At 34.5% G+C, this 18,645-nt stretch overlaps 1 protein-coding gene and 1 long non-coding RNA gene across 3 annotated transcripts; both read left to right on the top strand.

Annotated features, from left to right (window-relative positions):
* Window positions 1-31: 31 nt before the first annotated feature.
* Window positions 32-1,591, top strand: LOC148299939 (uncharacterized). The gene is made up of 3 exons (XR_015839016.1): window positions 32-197; window positions 442-705; window positions 1,150-1,591. It is a non-coding gene; the product is annotated as an uncharacterized LOC148299939 (long non-coding RNA).
* A 232-nt stretch (window positions 1,592-1,823) lies between these two features.
* LOC148299938 (uncharacterized) lies at window positions 1,824-7,465 on the top strand. Of its 2 annotated transcripts, none has more exons than XM_088275465.1 (4): window positions 1,824-3,146; window positions 4,080-4,452; window positions 4,894-5,667; window positions 5,983-6,147. In XM_088275465.1, exons 1-4 carry the CDS (start codon window positions 2,922-2,924, stop codon window positions 6,006-6,008), a joined length of 1,398 nt encoding a protein of 465 aa, XP_088131591.1. In that variant the 5' UTR covers window positions 1,824-2,921; the 3' UTR covers window positions 6,009-6,147. The 2 variants fall into 2 exon arrangements, with proteins under 2 accessions (XP_088131591.1, XP_088131590.1); XM_088275464.1 differs by having other exon boundaries at window positions 3,013-3,146; window positions 4,043-4,452; window positions 5,981-7,465.
* Window positions 7,466-18,645: the final 11,180 nt, after the last annotated feature.

Here is an 18,645-nt window from a genome sequence, read left to right as displayed (position 1 = left end):
TTATTCGATGTGGTATTGCGGTATCTCTCGTATAGCAAAGTTGGCCGTTCGTTAATGCATACTGGCGTTAACCATGTGTTAGTGCAAACCTGATTTCGCAGACTATTGACATCGCAATGTTCCCACTTATGGACCCGATTAATTATTTGCTAAACTAATGTTGGATTGTTTACCATTCAGTAGAAAAGGGACGTTCGGTAAGTTTATAATGGTTATATAAAATTTAAATAAAACCTCTCTCTCTCTGGTCTCAATCCTGCGTATTGATCTGCAGCAACAGGTGACATTTCCTTCCCCATTTCAGTCTATCTTCTGAAACCCTCTTCAGCTCGTCATAAAACCTTTAGACTTCATTAAAGGAACTCTCTCAACTCGTAGGGAGATGTAGCTTTCAAAATGTATTATGACATGTCTATAATTATTTAATGTTTTGTATTTCAGCCCTTTTTGCACCCGCAATAATGGATATTCTTGCGTCAGGAGCGGAAATTGTACAGTCTGCCGACGTACGATATATTCTCCGTGTAACGGCATGTCCGAACACAAGAAATACGAATACTTCCTCAGATGGTGTAGGGACCAGTACTGAGCTATGTAACACCGTAGAATGCGCCGATATCACAAACGATTCAGAGATAGACATTTCCTATCCCGATATTAAACAGGAATGTATCGAATCTTCTCATACCACTTATGATAATTCAAGTACGTTATGTTACGGCATTTGAAGTTTTATTTATTATACATTTATTTGTTTTCTCTCAAAATGACTTACCTATATTTGATGTATTTTTGTCAGGACTACTTACTCACCAGTTTACAAACAACGGTATACGACTCATTCACATCTAGGTACCCATACCAAAGTATTAAGATATATGTATTATATTAGACTTTCTTTTGACAAAAGACAAGTATGTTGCCAATGAGGCACTGCTTAAATGTCGGCCCAGGCAAATAGATAAATTCTGTTGATAAATTACAAAGAAATACTTTTTTAAATGTATGTCAGCAATTGGCGACAATCGAACCCGTGGCATCGATTACGTAGTCTATCTATCGTCCACCCATCTAACTGCGCCACGGTACTTGTCATATATGTTTTTGTTTTCTGATTATAATATTATTAAAATGTATTGTTTGTTGTAGGTTATACAAGGGGAACTATTGAAACAGCGGGCAAGAAAAAGAAGCCATATTCATGTTCTGAATGCAAATATGCATGCATAAAGAAATCATTTTTAAAGAAACATCTTCAAAGAGTTCATCCGTGCAAAATTCCATTACCATGCAAATGCACATATGCTAAGAAATCTAAATTACGATCTCTCAAACAAAATTACAGAGATAAGAAATACACATGTACGTGTTCAGATAAAGTATTGCAAAATAATGCTTCAACTAATATTGTCGAAGATAAACCACTTCGATGCTCAGTGTGTAACTATAAATCAAAATATGTCTCGGACTTGGAGAGACACGCATTTTTTCACAAATATCAGAAAACTTTCACTTGTACAAATTGCGAATACAGCTGTAATGATTTATCAAGTATAGAAGAACATAATATATTAACTCATACTAACGATTAGCCATTCTTCTTCTTCTTTTTGTTTCATACCGATTGATCCAATGGTGCCTCCGATCGGATCACTTTACATACTATCCAATATTTATAATTCTACTCATTTTAGCAACTATGTATGTGAAAGAAATTTGTTATTTTTTTCCATATTCGTTTAGGTATTTGTAATAACTTACTTTGCTTATTCAAAGCTTGTTTTTAAGCATATTGATCTGATATATATTTTTATTCTTTGATAACAGAAAATTTTAGGTACCCGTTTTTATTGGTCCTAATCACATTTTGTTAAACGGAAAGGTAACGTTGTAAGCGTGGACTGGCACTTATAGAAATCCAATTTTATCTAGTACAAAAATATTTGAGGGTATACAGAAAAAATGTACGAAAAAAATCATACGACAAAATATAACAGATTGTTCTACATTACACAAAAAGGATAAAAATAATATTTGTTAAATAGGAATATTGTTGTTTCTTTATATTTTAATAAATAATAAGATTTGATAATATAAGATAAGCTCATTCATATTTTCAATTGCATATTATGATGTTTCTTTATCACTGTTTTTATTATGTATAACATCAACATATCGTATGTAGAAGTTGATGTAAAAATATGGAAGACAAGATCTCTGTTTAAAAAAATTAGCCCACTCGATTTTTATATCTCTTCAAAAAAAGGGTTGACAAAAACATACCAACTATCAGCTTATAACGGTTTTTTTAAAACAGGGTTTCAAGATAAATTACGCGATATTGAGATGATTTCGAGTATAAGAATTGTAGATTTGGATGGACTTGGCAGTATCCATTGATTGTAATTTATAAAACCTTTTTACTATGTATTATCGATAAAACTTTAGATTTTCAATATCATGAACCAACTCTCGACAAGTAAGTACTTAAGGATTATATTTTTAATATATGGATGCAGATACTTAACAGCATTATAATTTAACCATAGATATTCGTTACTTGTAGCCGTTATCTATCTGTCATCTGTCAGCCATTTCGTGCAAGTACACAAAAAAGTATGTCGTGGGTGAATTCCTATCAAAATTATGGACAATACTACCACGTATCGGATTTTGAAATGAAACTTCTTTAGGCGCGGTAGGGTACACTGGCCTGAACCGGACGAAAAAGTGAAACGCTTCCCCTTTTCCGAATTCAAACGACATTTAAAAAGGAAGATTGTGAAAATCGTTTCTACTCTCTCTGTCGAATGCGCCGAGTATACTGTGTTAATATGTAGCACAGGGAACTAGTAGGCGCTTAGATATTGTATATACATGTTTTTATATTTTGAAGTTAACAATTGTGTGTGACAAGTGAAATGGAGAAAAAGACAAGTACAGAAAGAGTGCGAGCCTTTAGAGAACGTAAAAAAGAAATTAGACTGCAAAAAAAACTACAAAAGAAAGCGCCAAAAACTACTTTAGAAAGAAATAGACAGTTTCGAGCCCGGCAGAAGGCGCTGAAGGAATACGGTGGACAACGGAACCTCCCAACGACCCCAAATATATCGGATGCGTCGATAGCGTGCTTAAGTGAAGACACGGTAAGTGGTTTGGAGTGTTTGAATTTTATTGCTCAGTGCATGAACAGTGACTGAGAGATCCTGTACTCTTACCATCACGCCGGCTTTGAAGAAGTAGACAGAGAGAATGTAACACCACATCACTCTGTCTTTGCAAACATTTTTTGCCCATTTCACGAATGAATATGCATTACCCCATTTATCGCTGGGGGCACAACGCAAAACAAATTAACTCCTTATTCCAAAAATGGTATCTAAATCGTCAACATTTTCATATTCGAAAAAGACACCCATTATCTAGTGTTAGAAATGCCCATTTCATTTAGAATCATGTGTGTCTTTTTCGAATATAAAAATGTTGACAATTTAGACCATTTTTGGAATTTATTCCAAAAATTAAAATTGAAATTAAATTAAAATTAAATAATTAAACTCTTTAGAGTTTAATTATTTTTTGCGTTACAGCCCTTTGGCATTTAACTAGTGATATATCCCCCGATTATTCCGACTTGCTTTCAAGTATTTTAAATATTTGGTCAAATCTGTCTTTATTTCCAACTACGTTCGCCTCATATATATTTGTTTTACCGTTCTTTCCTCACTCATTGTACATTCAGGATATGGATGAGTGGTGAAAAATGTTTGCATACAGATTGGTGTGGCATTCTATCCTCTTTGCCTTTGCTGCCTTGAAAGCGGCGTGATGGTTAGTTAATATATATATGAAGATTTAAAAATTAAAACTTTAAAAATAATTATTTCTCTACACAAGCCGGACTCATTTATGGTATAAAAAATACATCAATTCAAATCATTTTGGCAGAAGCCACTCAAAGATTCAAAACGGCTTGCGTTTAAAAGTTCGATTTATAAACAGAATAAATGTGTAATATTCAACAAAATAATGTTCGTTACAGATGATTTTATGAGTTACTCAGTAACCTGTATTTATAGGTGGTACACTCTGAAGAACAGATGGAGCTCGTTCCATTAAATTTCAAGTCGGAACCGAAAGATGTAGAAGAGGATACTCTCTATACCGAGGAAAGGGCACCATGTCCTGTTATCTTTAAAACTGAACCAGAGAATCTTGTTATTGACATTCCACCTCTCGAGGAACACTTAAACGTTGTTTTTATTAAGTCTGAACCACAATCAGATGCTATAGAAGATGATGGTCTCCATACTTCGGAAGACATAAGCGTGGAGCCAGCTAGAGCGAGAACCATCCCTAAACTGAATAACGATGATGGAGTAGTTGATACTTCCTGTACTAACATGAAACAAAATAAAGTAAGAACTTCAAAGAAAATAGGAAATTGTTCACGTGAGTACTTGCTACTTGTATTGTTTATTTTGTATGCCTTCGTAATTAGGTGGTTAGCATTTTTAGCTGCAGTGCATTAAATCCCAGGTTCGATTTCCAGGGGGGTCGATTTTTTTAATCTTACAATTATTCAATATTACCCTGGACTTGTACCCAAGGCGTAGGAATGATCAACTTGTTTTCATTTCATTAATAAGCAGGTTTACGCTGACAATGGGGTGCCCTATCATTCATACGACTATATCCGTTGTGCTTTATTCTCTACCATATTAGGGTATCACTGTAAACCATGAAATGCGATACTTCCATTAAAAAACAATCTTAATGTTTGTATGCTTATCCACTTACTTTTTCACTTGATTTATGTCGTGTGAAGACTTTTTGTACATTAAATACTTAGTTTTTTCATCTTTAATCTCACCATTCTCTATTTCATTTCAGGGTCGAGAGAAACCAGAAAAGGGTTTGAGTATTCAGAAGATAAATCACCTAATCTTATAGCAGTAAAACAGAGATCTTGTTTTCATTGTGAATATACATGCTCACTCCAAGAATCTTTAGAAAAACACATGTTAACTCATTCTGACACCGGAACATTCGCGTGTTCAGAGTGTAAATTATTTTTTTTAGAAAAAGGACAATTAGAGGCTCACATGATAATACATTCTATCGAAAGACCGTTTCGTTGCTCGGAGTGTAAATTTACATTTTTGTATAAAGGCCATTTGAAAACGCACATGCTGACCCATTCTAACCTTAAACCTTTCGCATGCACGGAATGTTCATATACATGCAAGAAGAAATGGTATTTAAAAAAACATATGCTAGCGCACACTCGTAAGAAACCTGTCGCTTGCACAGAACAGACAGAGATTGCCCCAGTAAATATCAAAACCGAACCGGGAAATGTAGGAGAGGATATTATCCCTGCCAAAGAACAATCACCGTCTCCTGTTATCCTCAAAAGTGAACCGGAGTTGAACATTATTGACATTCCACCCCTCGAAGAACACTTAAACGTCGTTTTTATCAAATCTGAACCACAACCTGACGAAGATGATGATCTGAATACTTCAGAAGACGTAAGCGTAGAGCCAGCTGACCCGGGTATCAGCATCATCACTAAACTCAACGAGGATGTAGTAGTTGATACCTCCTCTACTAACATCAAACAGAATAAAGTGAGAACCTCGAACGAAACAGGAAATTGCTCCAGTGAGTACTTACTTCTTTTTTTATTTATTTTATACCTCCATAGTGAAGTTGTTAGCGTTTTTAGCTAAAATGTAATAGATCCCTGGTTTGATTTTCAGGGAGTCAATTACTTAAATCTTATAATTATTCAATTACTTTGTACATCAAAAGTGGTATTACGCAAAGTGAACGATGAATGATTAAGAGAGTGTTATACTACCGTACCACAAAGTTAAAAATGCTTTTAAAATACAAAATACTGTGTACTTATTTTTACTTGTAATTTAATTTGTTCTTTCCATCTATCATTTCACCTCTTTTCATTTCATTTCAGAGTCGAGGGAAACCAGAAAAAAGTTTAAATATTCAGAAGATAAATTACCCCGTGTTCTAGCAGTAAAACAGAGGTCTTGTCCGAAGTGTGAATATACATGTTCACTCCAAGAATCTTTGAAAAAACACATGTTTACCCATTCTGACGACAGACCATTCGCGTGTCCAGAATGTAAATCAAAATTTATACAGAAAGGACATTTAAAGTCACATTTGATGACACATACTAACGAGAGACCGTTTCGTTGCTCAGAATGTAAATTTACATTTTCACACAAAGGCCATTTGAAAACACACATGTTGACCCATTCTGACGAGAAGCCTTTCGCATGCACGGAATGTTTATATACATGCAAGCATAAATGGTATTTAAAAAAACATATGCTCACGCACACTGGTGAGAAACCTTACGCTTGTACGGAGTGTTCATTCACATGCTCGTTGGGACATATCTTGAAAAAACACATGCTGGTTCATACCGGCGAGAAACCATTCGCGTGTTCGGAGTGCGCATACGCGTTTTCACAAAAAGAGCATTTAAAAAGACACATGTTGACTCACACTGGCGAAAAGCTGTTCTTTTGCCCGGAGTGTAGTTTCACTTGTTCGCTGAAAGTTAATTTAAAAACGCACATTTTGACTCATACTGGTGAGAGGCCATTCTCTTGCTCATTGTGCCCATTCACAACTGCACGTAAATTTCATTTAAAAACACATTTGCTATCTCATTCTGGCGAAAAACCTTTCTCGTGCCCGGAATGTGGATTCTCGTGTTCACGAAAAGGCGATATAAAACAACACATGCTCATTCACACTGGTGAGACACCATTCCCTTGTCCCGAGTGTCATGCTTCATTCTCGCGGAGAGGGACTCTGAAAAGACATATGCTCGTACATGCTACCGAGAAACCGTTCTCTTGCTCACAGTGCTCGTATACGTGTTTATATAAATATAATTTAAAAACCCATCTTCTCAAGATGCATTCTGGGGATAAAACAGTGTCCGAAGCGGAAAATGTGTAATATATTACAATTCGAAGAAACTTAGTTTTTGTAAGATATGAACCTACTTATATTTTCACAACTGCTGCTGTATGTACTATCTTTTAAGTCTTCAACCTTTACCTAAAGCATTAGTTGATGCAGTATTAACATAGTCGTTAATTAGATGACTGCAGGGTGCCATTTGTAATGAACATGAAAGTGGAAATATATTTTATACGTATTTTTACCCTCCGGATATAGAGTTCAAGATCGGGACGATAGCCAAATATGCCACCTCATCACGGAGGCGGACATATTTGCGTCAAATAATAAAAATAAGTTTTCCTCATAATTCCATGGTAGTTACTCCCACTTTATCGCCGTTTTTATAATTTGGTTCGTATTGAATTATATTTATTCATATTTATCCGTTTTTTGTATTTAACTTATACTTTGTAAATGCCACTTTATACATGTATAAATAAATCTAATGTAACACGTTTTTTTATATATTATAGAATAAATAATATGTAGAAAATTATAAATAAATAAAAATAATTGAAATAATTCAGAATTCGCTTATTGACGAATATTTTTTTTCCGAATGAAATGCTTTTAAATATAATTATATTTTTTGGTTAATCAATAAAAATTGGTGAGTTCAATTATTGATTTAGCTTTTATAAATACAAACCTTTCATATTTAGAATGTATATAATCGAATAAAACTCTTTTCTGAGTTCAGAATTCTAAATTCCGAAAGCGGAAAACGCGCGTGTTTGGGACCTACCTAAGGAGGCATATGGCAATACAATTAGTTAGTCTACACAAATTTGTCTTTGGTCTTTGCATGCGGCGCATTCGAGCTTCTTTTAAATTAGTTTGTCTGTGATATCACCTGTCGGAATCGTGTGTGGTTATACACTAGTATATAATCTTTGGGTTATACTTTTTTAAACCAATAGTCAGTGACTTATTATACCATTTACCGAATAAATAGCCTTCAAACTTCTGCACAATAAAAGGTAAGGTATCCTTTTCCATTCAACTCGTGTTATAATCAAATTTATTTTCGTTCAGTTTGTATTGTATTCGAAACATAAACGTCAGTTTGATAGATTTGAAAACTTTCAAATCGTTAACTTAAAATAATCTACTGTTATACAAATTAAATGCTTGAATAACGGATTAAAACAGTAATTTGGCCCATCTTCTCTTTATTAATGTCAATTCGTACAACGAAAACTACCAATATCAAGAGCACAGAAAAAATGTGACCGTATTTCATGCCAATGCGCATAAGGTCGGATGACCAATTTAGGGCGCCAAAAATATAATATTGGGTTTATTTAATATTCTGATCGGAAAATGATATTTGATGCTTTTTTAATAATTATCTTATTTAAAAAATGCCCAATTTGGTTATTTGGGCGGTGGATTTTCATAAATTCTAAAGAAAAAAAAACAATTGTATAAATTCTACTCGTAATGTATATACTAAACAATTTTGATAAAAATTCTTCTGTACATTAATGTCCTCACCATCTACAACATCATCATCATCGTCATCATCAGACAATTGATTCCGATGCCTTCATACACACAGAAATACCATATTTAAATGTATCTTCATACAGACTCTGTTTTTTGGTTTTTTTTTTTAAATTTTGTTTTAATCATTAAGAGTAGCTTTACATACATTGCACGCTTGCGAACTTGAGGTGTTTGTCAAAATGTTGACAACTTTCTCATCCAGCATTGTACAAATAGTAATATGTTAAATGTATTAAAAGAAACATTATTGATGTCTATTTCATTAAGCATAAATGAAAGCTTAAACGAATGAATGTGTGTGTGTGTGTGTGATGTTGATTCTAGTAGGGACATACATACAATGCAGAGAAGCATAGTTTTTTAAAGATCCTGAGAGGACAATATCGTAGTCATACAGGAGAAAGTGACCAAGTGCATTTTTTACAAAAACGTGATCATTGACTATTTGATATCTTACTAGCTTAATAATGCCCTGAAAAAAATCCCAAAGGATTTTAAACTTGGAAGTATAATATATTGTAACCGACGCGGGTTACGGGCGATGACTCTGAAGAAATATACACGCCTGGCCTTCACTCGGAATCTGCCAACTTGCCACCGTTGTAAGGGGTGAGGTTCCAGACGGCCCCGCCGTACCGAGTTGTAAGCTGGATACAGACGGAGGTGACTGGATGTATGAGCCAGGAAGAGCAAGCACTGGACCGACAAGTCAACCTCAATAGCCCTGATAAGGGCTTTCCGAAACTGGTCCGTGAATCGGTACAAAGAGGCGAAACGGTCCAGGCTGGCGGCGCGGCGAGGTGTCCAAGGAGCGGGAGCGGAGAAATGAAACACAGGTTTCAGCAGTCGCACCAGAACTGATTTATTATCGAAAAATGCGCCCTCTAAATACCCAGCAGTGATCGCGTACCGCCCGACAGTGGGAAAGTACAGCCAATCAGCGGCCGGGGGAAAGAGACAGCCATATCTCTGTCTCTCTCTAAGGGACACCGGACGGGCTATATTTCCATACCGTACCGGTGCCTTTACAACAATGGATTACTAGACATATTCTTTAATTTAATATTTTCCCATATTCCATAATTCTTACTTATATCTAACACATTTTCCTTATCCTAAACATACAAATACAGTGCCGAAGCCATACGAAGTCTGCATGAATTTCCAAAAGCCCTTCTTCGGGCCGCGGCCCGACGGGCAACCGTCTCGCCCGCCGGACGCCTAGAAGTCCTTTTCCGGGCCGCCGCACGGGGTGTGCGATCTGTCTGTAACATTTATTGACTTGTTAAAAATGACTAACTGCAATGATGTTTATTTTCTTGCTAAGCAAAAGTGACTTAAATGGCCCTCCTGAACATTTTACGTTTTGTTAGTTGGTCACTTTCTCCTGTACGACTACGATATGCTCACCATTGGACTTTTCAACACAGATTTTCCGCAATTGAAAATGTACACTTGGCTAAAACATGAGTTGTACTCACTAGCCATTCGAAACATAGGTGAACTCCGCGCATAATTAGTTCGAAGGACAGGTACTCTGAACAAAGATTGTGATGTGTGACGGGTACGGTAGCCGGGTACATCATATGTTATTTTGGAAGTCATAACCGGACTATCTAGACGTCCACTGATTATATCCTGGAGGATACCCATATCCAATAACAAACGACGATCTTCTAGACTGAGTAATTGGTGTTTTTTACAGGAAGATATATAGTTTAAGTCTGCTATCCTGTATCTCCAATTGAAATGCAGGATAACAGACTTATTCTTATTCTTATTCGTCTTGTGATATCGCTCACTCCTTTCAACAACGTCATAAATAAAAAATCGTCAATTTTAAGTTGTGCATGTTTTCGGAATGCCCAAAAAATGTACTATATCCCAGCAAAAGCAGCATACTTTTAACGTAATATTTACCCGCTACAGGGTAGAAAGTGTTGTTTTTGCATTTTGAAGAAAAGGTTTTGTTTAATTATTTTTTTAAATATACTAAATATTTTTCAAATGGAGAAAAAACCTTCAGGTTTTACTCAAAAAGATCTGTTCCACAGTAAAAAGTTCAGTAAGTGGCTTGGTATTTATTTTTAATACATTGTATTATATTTTTAAACTTTAAAAATGTTCTCTTGAAAAATCAAGTTTTTTGATTTATGACGTTCTTGAAAGGAGTGAGCGATGTTTTCTAAATAAGACACCACTAAATTCGATAAATCATTATGTCCTATTGCCTCATCAATTTTTATCAACTTTTTATCAACCTTCTTTTGCACGTTTTGTTTCCAATTAAAATCTTTGTTTTTAAAAATTGGACATGCCCACACTAAATGAGGGACATCTTGTGATGACGTCTCATCACATTCACAAATGGAGTTTTGTCTAATTTTAAAATGGAAGGGGTATTCTCGCAATGCTCCATGATCTGTAAAAATTAGAGTCAATGCATAGTCTAATTTATGTTTTCCTTGCATTATTAAATAAAGGGCTTTTTTTTAGAACAAAAATGTTTCCTGAGCTCACTTCATGTCAAGCTTTTCACTAAAAAAATATATTAGATATCATTTAAAATATTTATTACGATACCATATTTCATCATTTTGATGAATAATATAAATATAGATTGTAATTATGTAAGCGCAAATATTGTTTCCTCTGATATTTTTTAAAATTTCATCAAAGATGAAGAAGAATAGTAAGTCTGAGTATTTACGGGGCTGCCGACCGTCATAGGCTGGTTTAAGTCATCACTTTACACACGCGTAACATTCACCAATTCTACCCATTTTTGACAACCACACTACACTACTCAAATTCTTGGAAGCTCTATATATATGAACTAATTTCAAAACATTGTTCTTGAATCACTAGAACTTCGCTAGAGACATCTATAAGTTAGATGAAAAGAAGCTTTTAATTGAGCAGAAACTCTTTTATTAGTATGTGAGGTCCGAATCCTGGACTATAATCACATACATGAGAAACGCCAGAAAATATCATTTTCATTTTTATTATTTTAGCTTATAATTTGACCAGTTAATTTATTTTATGTATTAATTTTAAATCAAACACAGATTTTTAACGAATGTTCGAAAATGCCATATAAGTTATGACATTTTCAAACGAACATTTTCGTTTGAAAATGCCATTACTAGGCGAAACAATTGTCACAATATAATTTTTTTATGTGTTTTTGTTAATAAAATACAACTTAGTAGACTCAAAAAATCTGTGTTTGATTTAAAATTAATACATAAATCAAAATGGAGTTCTACAAATTAAACGCCAAATCAGTAAATAATTAATTTTTTGAATGTTTTTTGCAGATACTTTGTGGCACATTTTATAAACTTTTTAAAATTAATTAACTTGGTTTTAACCACTTTTTAAAAAAGAAAATGGTGAAAACATAGTTAATTAATTTTATAAATAGTTAATTTATTTATGACATTTTGAGTGATAATCCAGATTTGTGAATAAGTATTTGAACACACTCAAAATGTTGTTCATATAGTATTTTTTTTTAGGTTTTTTTTTTAAAAGGTGCCGGAACGCTGTTCTGCCGCGTTACATGAAGAAAATAAGCCCTGGTTATAAATATGTTGTATTTTGCAGGTGGCACTCTGCAAAACATGGATCTGACTGCAGTGAAGGCTGGACCGATAAACGCAGAAGAGGGTATCTTCATGACACATAAGGAGACATCGTATTGTAATATAATCAAGACAGAACCGGGATCTGATACAAATATCAGTGATATTTCTCATCGCGGCTTATCATATGTAACTTGCGTCAAGTTTGAGCCTAAAAGGGGCGCTGGAGAAGGTGATGATGTCCGGGAAGACAGGAGTGAAGAGAGTAGCTCCAAACTGCGATCCAAAGAACTGGCTAACGGCATCCATACTTTTACTGGCAGTAAACTAGAATGCCTTGAATTCCAACACAGTGATTCTACCGATTCTAGTAAGTTAAACTACAATTTCATTAATTGATATTCATTCATTGGAGACAGTTTGTGGACTCCATATGCTCCACCTAGGGAGTGGATATGGTATATAATAATAATAATAAATTGATATAAGTTTTTTTACTGACATTTCTTGGTGGAACTGCATTTTTATATAATAAAATAACAACCATGTAACTTTTTCCACAAAAATTTTATTTGACTAGCAACCGGGTTTCGTCGTAACCGAGATCATCAGACTGGTCTGATCACCAGTTTGATGATGCCGGTTACGACGAAACCCGGTTGCCGGTCAAATAAAATTAACGTAGAAAAAATTACGTAGTTGTTATTTTATTATATTCATAAATTGATTCGGCAGTCACTTTGTGGTAAAATCTATCCATTTTTAATGTAGGTTTTACTTAATAAATACCACTATTCCTTAAAATCTACTGTGTCACAGATTTCAGTGCATTGCGCATCTTACGGTGTTTGAAAATGATGCGGAATGCATCGAAACACGTGTCACAGTAGATTTTAAGAAATAATGGTAATTAATAAGTAAAACTTAAATAAAAAATATTTTTTAATACATGCCTACTTACCTTAATTTTTGTATGGCTAATAATTTCATGTCCGCCTCCATAGTTTCATGGTCAGCACGCCGGCTACCTTACTGGTCCTGGGTTCGATTCCCAGGGTGGGGTCAAATAAATATAAGTGATTTTTCATTCTAATATTTATCCAATATTACCCTGGACTGGTACCTGAAGCGGAGGTCTGATAACCTTTCCTTCGTGTGTTAACAATCCAGAAAACACAGCGTTTATATAAAATGCAGTGCCCTATGCACCATCGGGTGCGGTTTAAAGAAAACATACTTTACTTTTTGTATGGTCACTGCACAAAGTACAAAGTGATCACTTAAGCCAGCAAATACCAGGTCTTAAGCCCTGGACTTTCATCTTCTTTCATATAAAAATGATAGATGCGTCATCTCAAGTTGAGGCACCTATAATATTTATAATGTTTTCAAATTTGATAAAATATATAGAACTTCCGAGAATTTGAGTAGTGTGGTTGTCAATCATGGGTAAAATTAGTGAATGTTACACGTGCGTAAAGTGATCACTTAAACCAGCTGATGATGTCAAAAAAATTATATGGTATTAAGGTAATAAAAGTTTTATTATTAAAAGTTTTTTTTTTCAGATTTGGATAACAACAGCCAAAGCTCAGTTCATGGTGACAAGAACGGCAAAGTTATGTATTCAGACATGGGAATTTTAAGAAAACATCTTTTGAATCAATCTGATAAGAAACCATTATCATGTGTAAAGTGTAAATTCACATGTTCCCGGGTATGTGATTTGATCGCCCACAAACTAGTCCATTCCGACAAAAAATCTTTCTCATCCTCCGAGTGTGAATTTGTATGCTCAGCAAAAACTTCTTTAAATACACATATGCTAGCTCACTCTGTCACAAAATCGTTTTCTTGTTCGCTGTGTGATTTCACCAGCAGGCAAAATTACAGTTTAAAACTCCACACACTGACACATTCGGGCAAGGAGGCTTACCCATGCATGATGTGCGATTACACTTTCATTCAAAAATCGCATTTGAAAGTTCACATGTTCACTCATACTGGGGAGAAACTGTTATCTTGCTCCGAATGTGAATTCATATGCTCAGCAAAAACGTCTTTGAATAGACACATGCGAGTTCATTCCGGTGAGAAGCCATACTCGTGCCCTCTGTGCGATTATATATGTACGCAAAATTATAATCTGAAAGCGCACTTGTTGACCCATTCCGGTCATAGACCTTACTCTTGCTCTGCGTGCGATTATACCTGTATACAAAAATCTAACTTAAAAGCCCACATTTTAACTCATTCAGATCGAAAACCTTTCTCTTGCTCATTTTGCAATTATACTTGTATACAAAAATCTAATTTAAAAGCGCACATTTTAACTCATTCAAATCGAAAACCTTTCTTTTGCTCAGTGTGTGATTTTACTTGTAAACAGCAATCTAATTTAAAAGCGCACATTTTAACTCATTCGGATCGAAAACCTTTCTTTTGCTCAGTGTGTGATTTTACTTGTAAACAGCAATCTAATTTAAAGGCGCACATTTTAACTCATTCAAATCGAAAACCTTTCTTTTGCTCAGTGTGTGATTTTACTTGTAAACAGCAATCTAATTTAAAAGCGCACATTTTAACTCATTCGGATCGGAAACCTTACTCTTGCTCAGTGTGCGATTATACCTGTATACAAAAATCTAACTTAAAAGCGCACATTTTAACTCATTCAGATCGGAAACCTTACTCATGCTCTATGTGCGATTATACCTGTATACAAAAATCCAATTTGAAAGTGCACATTTTAACTCATTCGGATAGAAAACCTTTCTTTTGCTCAATGTGCGACTATACTTGTAAACAAAAGTCTAATTTAAAAAAGCACATGTTCAAACATTTTGGTGAGAAACCTTTTGTCGGGTTATGGCCCCGCGGTTAGTGTCGCGGACTCTTGAGTCAGAGTTTCTCGGTTCGAACCCACTCTACTACAATTTGATACCTATTTCCAGGGCCTTTTTTCATGTAATGTGTTGGAACGGTGTTCCGGACCTTTTTTCACATATACATATATATATTTTTTTACATTTTCAAAATCAATTAGACAAAACAATGTTTGCGCTTACATAATTACAATCCATATTTATATAATTTGTCAAAAGCATAAAATATGGTATTGTAATGAATATTTAAACAATATTTGAATATATTTTTTGAAGTGAGTCCCAGGAACTTTTTTGTTTAAAAATAAGCCCTGCCTAGCTAACTAACTAACCATCACGCCGCTTCGCCGCAGGGGTAGGCAGAGAGAATAGAGCGCCACACCACTCTGTCCTTGCAAACATTCTTCGCCTCTTCCACGTTCATGCATCTCCTCATACATACCCGCCGATTGTTACGACTCCTAACCTGACCACTTTCAAGTATTTGGCATACCTGATCGTGCCATGTTTTTCTCGGTCTTCCTCTGCTTCTTTTCCCACTAACATTCGCCTCATAAATTTGTTTTACCGTTCTTCCCTCACTCATTCGTTCTACATGTCCGAACCATCTCAACACACCTTTCTTAATTTTATCGATAATGCTTATCTCAGCTTTGCATTCCTTCCTTATATCACTATTCGCACATCTATCATACATCGTTTTGTCGCACATTCTTCTGAGAGATCGCATTTCGGCTGCATTCAGTCTACTTTCATCCTTCTTTTGCCAACTCCATGTTTCACTTCCATACATTAGAGTTGGAACCAGGACTCCGTTGTGCACTGCCAGTTTAGCTTCCGCTGATAGGTTTTTATTTGCTAAGCCCTGCCTATTTCTAATAATGAGCTACTAAAGCTCACAGTAATAGTATGAAATTGAAGTATTTTTGTAAATAATAAAAAAACATTTATATTGAATTTTTTTCTAAAGATCTGTTGCTGGATTCCATTTGTATGTTAGTTAATTTTAGGTGAATGTTACACAAGTGTATAAAGTTATCACTAAAGCCAGCCAGATGCCCGGTCGCAAACCTAGGGATGCTCGGAATTCCATCTTCTTTTGTATAAAAATGTTAGATGCCTCATCTCAAGGGAGGCATTTTTAATATGTATAAAGTGTTATTTGTTTGTTATATTTATATAATATCTTCTTATCTGAAGCACAGGACTGGTCCCCTTGCCTTTGTGTGATTGACGATCAAGATAACACTGTGTCAATCCGATGTGGTGCCTTTATTTATGTTACCTTACCTTAAATGTATCTAAATGTATGAAATAATGTAGAAAATGTACTATATCCCAGCAAAAGCAGCATATTTTTTACATAATATTTACCCGCTACAGGGCAGAACGTGTTGTTTTTACATTTTGAAGAAAAGGTATGGTTTAATTATTTTTTTAAAATAGACTAAATATTTTTCAAATGGAGAAAAAAACCTTCAGGTTTTACCTAAAAAGATCTGTTGCACAGTAAAAAGTTCAATAAGCGGAGGGCTGATCACCTTTCCTTCATGTATTAACGATCAAGATAACACTGCGTTATATGACGCAGTGCCATATGCACCATTGGGGTGCGGATAAGGGTTTGAATGAATGAATGATATATATATATTGGGTCATATATAGTCGCTGCGGTTTTTCGGTACATTTTTAACAAAAATTTTCTTTGTTTTAAATCAAATTTAATTATATGTGTTTCGACCATTATTATTTGTGACCTTTTGCCATTTTTCGGGTAGCTTCATAATTCCATCGGAATAGAACTTCTGTGGTTTATCGTCGAAAAACTTAGCAAAGAGTTTTCAGCGGCTCTTCGGTCGACCAATTTATTACCATCAAGAATTTTTTGCAGAGACTGAAACAAGTAACAATCAGACAGTGCAAGATCCAGACTATACGGTGGATGCATCAAAACTTTCCAACCAAGTACCATCAGTTAGTTCAGAGTCATCAAACATGTTGTGGCCGGGCATTGTCATGATGGAACACAAATCCCATTCTGTTGGCCAATTCTGGTCGTTATTTCTGGGTTGCTTCGTTCAAACAGTCAAGTTGTGCACAGTACAGGACTGAATTGATGGTTTCGCCATGTTACAACAACTCGTAATGGACAACAGCCTTTCAATCCCACCAAACACTCAACATAACATTCTTTGCCGATAATCCAGGCTTTGAAGTCGTTTGTGGAGGGTCACTGGCCTTTGACCATGATCACATGCATTTGATATTCTCGTATTTCACCCATTTTTTATAGTATTTAATGATTCGCTTCAAAAATGGTTCGATTTCGTTGCGTTTCAGCAGTATTTCACTAATAGTAAATCGGTCAATAAAATTTCTTTGCCTTGCCTTTCTTTTTGTAGCTTGCTCCTTTTAAATGATTTAAAACCGATATGTGGTTGATGTTTAGAGTCTCCGCTATTCTTTGACAGCTTGCATGTCAGTCTTACTCCACCAGATAAAAAATTTCAGACCAGAGGGAGACACATCTTTGACATCGAAGAATTGGATCACGCAAACAACTCCTGAGTCCTTCGTTTACTCATAACATTCTAATCGTACACTTCAAAATAAATTCGGGAATTTTTGCAACGTTTTTACCTTTTCTATAGTAAAAAAGCACCACATAGCGTATTTTTTCAAATATTTAATTCATTTTCAAATCAACAGAACTTTTTACAAAAGCAATTTATTGGAAAACAACTTTTCCTAAAATGTCCTCTAAAAGCACTAACTTTGTGATTTTCCATTTTATAATTAAAATGTAACTTGGTTTTAAAAGCACTATAATTATTTTATTATAACTTAATTTATAATGTCTACCGGTTTCGTAGCTAACCGCCTCTTTATCAATGTCCCCTTTTAGGTATATTCATTTAAAAAGTCGGGTCCTGATCATCATATATAGGCATCAACATCATCTAGTGGCAAAAAACCGCTATATGACCTATATATATATATATATATATATATATATATATATATATATATATATATATATATATATATATATATATGTGTGTGTATATGTGTATGTGTCGGATGTGGATAGGAGCCAGAGGAAGAAGAGGAAATATTTGTAAATAAAATGCGAATATCTTTTGTATATTTTTATATGTATTTAGAAGCGTTATATTTTACAATTTTTAATTAAATTTTAACACCATTTTCTAGATACCAAAGCATTTCTATGTATCAAACAACTGGGATAAACTTCGTTGATCAAAATTACAGTAATCTTGCAATATTTTTTTAATGATTAATATACAAGCATATTTTTTTTTACATCCATCCTGTTAAAAGCCAAATGTTGCAAAAATTTCAAAGTCTACCCCGTAGTGCTGGATTGATAAAAAAATCTATGTCAATTTTTAAAGTGCTCCAAAATAGATTTTTTTTCCTCCAAGACAAAAGTGTTTACTATTTACAATATATATCATAAAATATTATATTTTTTATACAAAATACACACTACATCTTTCAAAAAACAGTTATTTTTGTATGAACAACTGCTCTGTGGATAGTTCATTGTTACAATCATCAAAGGCACCATACAATTTGTTTTAGTTTGTAAATTTAATACTATTGCAGAAAGAGAAAAAAGCATTTGATTT

This window comes from Brachycentrus maculatus, unplaced genomic scaffold (assembly GCF_059751285.1).
Source record: "Brachycentrus maculatus isolate JH-2025_06_01 unplaced genomic scaffold, ASM5975128v1 h1tg000878l, whole genome shotgun sequence".
NCBI classification, from domain to species: domain Eukaryota; kingdom Metazoa; phylum Arthropoda; class Insecta; order Trichoptera; family Brachycentridae; genus Brachycentrus; species Brachycentrus maculatus.
Note: the sequence above shows the minus strand (reverse complement) of the source record. Positions and strands in the feature narration are given on the sequence as shown.